Source organism: Hylobates moloch, unplaced genomic scaffold (assembly GCF_009828535.3).
Source record: "Hylobates moloch isolate HMO894 unplaced genomic scaffold, HMol_V3 SCAFFOLD_9, whole genome shotgun sequence".
Lineage (NCBI taxonomy): Eukaryota > Metazoa > Chordata > Mammalia > Primates > Hylobatidae > Hylobates > Hylobates moloch.
The window spans coordinates 25,489,023-25,493,557 of record NW_026652284.1 but is presented as its reverse complement, the minus strand read 5'-3'; the positions used below and the strand labels follow the sequence as shown (position 1 = coordinate 25,493,557).

General features: G+C 58.6%; 1 protein-coding gene across 1 annotated transcript; it reads right to left on the bottom strand.

Moving 5' to 3' along the window:
* Window positions 1-764: 764 nt before the first annotated feature.
* Window positions 765-4,047, bottom strand: GPR3 (G protein-coupled receptor 3). The gene is made up of 2 exons (XM_032759458.2): window positions 3,932-4,047; window positions 765-2,881 (listed from the first exon to the last, which is right to left on the bottom strand). The coding sequence occupies exon 2, from the start codon at window positions 2,871-2,873 to the stop codon at window positions 1,887-1,889; it is 987 nt and encodes a 328-aa protein (XP_032615349.1). The 5' UTR covers window positions 2,874-2,881; window positions 3,932-4,047; the 3' UTR covers window positions 765-1,886.
* Window positions 4,048-4,535: the final 488 nt, after the last annotated feature.

Below are 4,535 nucleotides of genomic sequence, written 5' to 3'. Positions count from 1 at the left end.
CTTGGGAAGGAAGGAAATTGCTCACTACACAGCACAGATTCTGGAAACAGATGTTCCTGGCTCTACCATTTTTTAGCTGTATGGCCTTGGGCCAGCCACTGTCCCTCACTCAGCCTCAGCTCCCTCGTTTGTAAAATGGAGAAGACACTACCGGTGCCATGGGATGTTTATTAGGCATAAGCGAGGTAGCATGTGTGCCAGACACACAGTAGGCACCCACGATTAGAAGGACCTATTATTGGCCAGGTGCGGTGGCTCACGCCTGTAATCCCAGCACCTTGGGAGGCCAAGGTGGGTGGATCATGAGGTCAGGAGATCGAGTCCATCCTGGCTAACACGGTGAAACCCCGTCTCTACTAAAAATACAAAAAAAATTAGCCGGGCGTGGTGGCGGGCGCCTGTAGTCCCAGCTACTCGGGAGGCTGAGGCAGGAGAATGGCATGAACCCGGGAGGTGGAGCCTGCAGTGAGCCGAGATCATGCCACTGCACTCCAGCCTGGGTGACAGAGCGAGACACTGTCTCAAAAAAAAGGTAGAACCTATTATTATTAAGGAAACTGACATGCTTTGAGCATGTTCATCATGCCTAAGCCCCACAGCAGGATGTGGGCATCCTTGACCCAGGAAGAGCCAAGCATCCAGGTTCCTGTCACCAGGAGGAGGTAAGGTCCTTGCTAGTCAGTGCCCAGGTGTGAGCAGAGGGGCACTGACATCTGAGGAGTCACCTGCCAGCCACCCTCCACCCTCTGTCCAGCTCCCCAGATCCCCCAACAGGCCCCCCAGGCCTGGCTTGACCCTCTCATTCCAGGCCATCCCCCATCAGGTCCCAGTCCATACCCTCCACACACACATAGGGAAACATATTTATGACAAAATCATTTTTTATTGAGTTGGGTTGGAGACAGGAACAGGGAATGCACTGGAGGCCATACCCCGGTTAGCAGAGGGGTGAGGTGTTGGCTCGTGCCCCCCCTCCTTTAGGGCACCGCAGGGTGAGGCTTGGCCCCCAGGCCATGGCTGTGGCCCTGGACGCCAGGCTGGAGTGGAGCTGAGGTTGCATTCTGGTCCCAGCTGCCTGGCCGGGCTGCGGTTTTCCCCAAATGGCCACCAGAGGGCAGTCGGACCCCAGCGCAGAGGAATTTTTGGTTGCTCAGGTGATGGCTTCTTAAAAAAATAAAAAACCAGAGGCTGGTGTGTTCCCCTTCCAAACCCGAGGAGGGCAGGCCTGGGGAGAAGGCTCTGGTTTCTATGATCTCTTCGATAAAAAATAATCCAAAATAATAACAAAATACGTGGTTTCTCTTTCTCCCTTTCCCCCCTCCAGGAACTGAGGTCAGAAATGGGGGTGAAGGGGCAAGGGGTACCCTGGTATGGCCTGGATATCAAGATGTGGGTCTCTTTTTCGCCCCTTACCACCCATAAGTAAATTTATAAATAAATAAATAAATCATAAATAGACACTCTCTTTGTATGTGTGCATATATAATCTTTCTCTCCCCTATTTAGGCAACTATGTGACTAATCTCTCTGACTCTTTAGCTCAGAAATTCAAACGTAAAGTGACATGGTCAAGGTCAAGTTTGGGGGAAGAGGGACATCTGGGACTTGGAATGGCACTGCAAAACTCCCAGCATTCTGGAATTGTAACCCAGCTGGGCTGCGAGACATTTCTGAGTAGAACCCTGACCATCTGAACATGCTGGAACCGTGGAGCCAGCTGGGCCCCCATAGGGATCTGAACAGAACCTTGAAACACCCAATGTCCTAGAACTCCAGAACCAGCTGGGTCTGGGGGGTGTGGAGCTGGGGGTTTGGAAAGAAGCCCTGGAGAGCCTAACATTCTGGAATTCTGTAGTAATCAGGGTTGAAGGGTCATGAAGACTCAGCTAGACATCACTGGGGGAGCGGGATCGGAAGGGGATCTTGGAAGAGGAACAGCAGCAGCAGACGGCCCACAGCACTTTCTGCACATCCTGGTTGCGGAAGGCGTAGATGATAGGGTTGATCATGGAGTTGTAGGTGGCAGGGAGCAAGGTAAGATAGGTGTAGAGAGGTGGAGAGCGGGCGTCACCCAGCAGGCAGTAGACAGTGAAGGGCAACCAGCAGGTGGCAAAGGCTCCGAGCACCACGGCCAGTGTGGCAATGCCCTTGCGGGTGGCCACATAGTGGGAGGCAGGCAGCAGGTGCCGCTGAAGGGCAATCTGCTGGGCATGGCGGCAGACGATGCGGCAGATTTGGGCGTAGAGCTGCAGCATGATGCCAAACACCATGAAGAAGGCGATGGCCAGGACTACCAGATGGTTCTTGGAGAGTGGATAAACCACGCCACATGTGGTCAGGCCATCCAGGCAGTTCCAGGCCAGCACAGGCAGCAGCCCCAGGCCCAGGGCACCTCCCCACACTAAGGCCAGCATCACATAGGTCCGTGTCACTGTTGTCTCTGAATAGTAGGTGAGGGCATTGTACAGAGAAAGGTAGCGGTCGACAGTGATGGCCAGTAGATTGCCGATGCTGGCGGTAAAGGCTGTTGCCAGCACGCCAACCAGCACCAGGCTCATCTCCGCTGAGCCGATGCAGAAGACAGCAGCAAAGTACAGGACCAGGCCCAGGCCTGCCAGCAGGTCTGCCACGGCCAGGCTGCCCACCAGAAGGAACATGGGAGCACGGAAGGCGGGAGTGCCCACGATGATGGCCACCACTAGCGCATTCTCGCAGGACACCAGGGTGCCTGAGATGCAGAGCACCACGTCCCAGGCCTTAGGCGAGGGCAGTGGAGCGGCTGGACCTGTGGGCCCCTCTGCTGGGCCCACGCTTACATTCACGTTGCCTGAGCCAGCTGAGAGCCAGGCCAGAGGGCTGCCTGCACCCCACATCCTGGTACCTGCAGGAGAAAGGCCTTGTGAGAAGCTGACCAAGCTGGGTGATAGGAGGTGGGGTCTGGAGGGGGTGAGGTGCCCCTCAGGATACATTGAGGGAGTCTCTCCTCAGGAAACCTGATAGGGTCCCAATGCCTTATCCCCACATTCGTGCCCTGGGGCTCTTTCCAGGATACCGCTGTCCCCTCCAATGCCCCCAGGCCTCTAAACAGGGGTCTCTTCCTGGGGATCCCTGTCCTAGGTCCTGCAGGTATCTTTTTCCCACGTATGTGACCAGAGGAGAGACAGAAGAAGGGGTACTATAAATGGAAGAGGGCCATAGGATCCAGGGAATGCCCCCGAAGGCTCAAGATTGGGAAACATCTACCCCATCAGGGAGACTGAGCAGCTCCGCTCCCTCCCATCAGAGATGATGAGGCTAGCTCGTGCCTGAGGCTCCCAGACCCCTCACGATTTTCAGTACTGCCAGCCTTAGGCTCCGCCCCCAGGGAATGAGCGTGAAGCTCCCGCCAGCCACCACCCCGCACTCCCGCGGTAACACCTGGGAACTCAGCCTCCCACCCCCCACCCTCCCAGACTTCTGTTCCTGGCTGGACCCTTCTTTCTGCCTGAATCTCTAGGTCTCTGGGCAGACCCCCCTGCTGGAAGCCTGGATCCCTGAGTCAGATGCCTCCTTCTGCCCGGACACCTGGATTTTGGGCCTGACTCCGCCTCCTGCCTGGATACCTGGATTCCTAAACTGGACACCTCCTGATGTTCGGACGCCTGGGTCCCTGCCCCAGACGCCTCCTGCCGGCGAAACCTCAGATGACCATCAGTCCCTCCAGGGCCTCGGGTCCCTGCAGGAAGGCTCACCCTTCGCCGGGTCATCCAACTCAACCCCAGCACTCGAGCACTTGGGCCCATGCCTGCTAACCCAGAATCGCCTAAACCGAGAATTCCCACCTCGAACTCTAACCCTGGCCGGCCGCTAGGAGCCTTCCGCCGGCCCAGTGCCCCAGCATCCTGCGTGCCCTCCAGGACACCTGGTGTCCCCGGCGGGGCCCGCTACTCACCGCTCAGGACCAGGCGCGGCCGGGCCGCGGGGAAGCTCCGCTCGGGTCCTGGCGGCGCAGGGCGTGCGTGGACCCCGAGAAGCCCCCGCGGCCGCGGGAGAAGAGGCGTGAGTCACCCCGCCCCGCCCCGCCCCCGGCCACCGGTTCGGTGACGTCAGCGGTCCGATCAGCCAATGGGCGCGGCGCGCTGGGGCGCAGCGTGCGTTGCGCGGCATAGTAATGAGGCCTCGCGCCGCCCGCTCCCCCATTCATAAAAAGCGACCGTGGCTGCGGCCCCGCCCCCTCCCGAGTCGGCCCGCGCTGTCCTTGACGCGGCGCCCTCTGCGGGCCGGGGGTTTCAGCGGCGCCGGTGGGAGAGCCTTGAAGTCTCAGAGAGGCTGCAGGGAACGTGGTGGAAGAGTGGAAAGGGGGCCCGGGTAGGCTGTGGGGTGATGGGACCCTTGGGTGGCAGAGAGGCTGACGAGATCCAGGTGACGAAGGAAGAGCTTGTGATGAGGCTGGTTGGGCGTCCCTGGTGAGGATGACAGGGTTTCCAAGATGATGGGGCCCTGAGGTGACGATGACGGGGAGCACGAGGGAGCGGGGAGGTGGGTGGCAGTGACGA

Bases quoted from the DNA above. Each gene is read 5' to 3' on its own strand.
- GPR3 (XM_032759458.2), bottom strand. From the start codon at position 2,873: ATGTGGGGTGCAGGCAGCCCTCTGGCCTGGCTCTCAGCTGGCTCAGGC.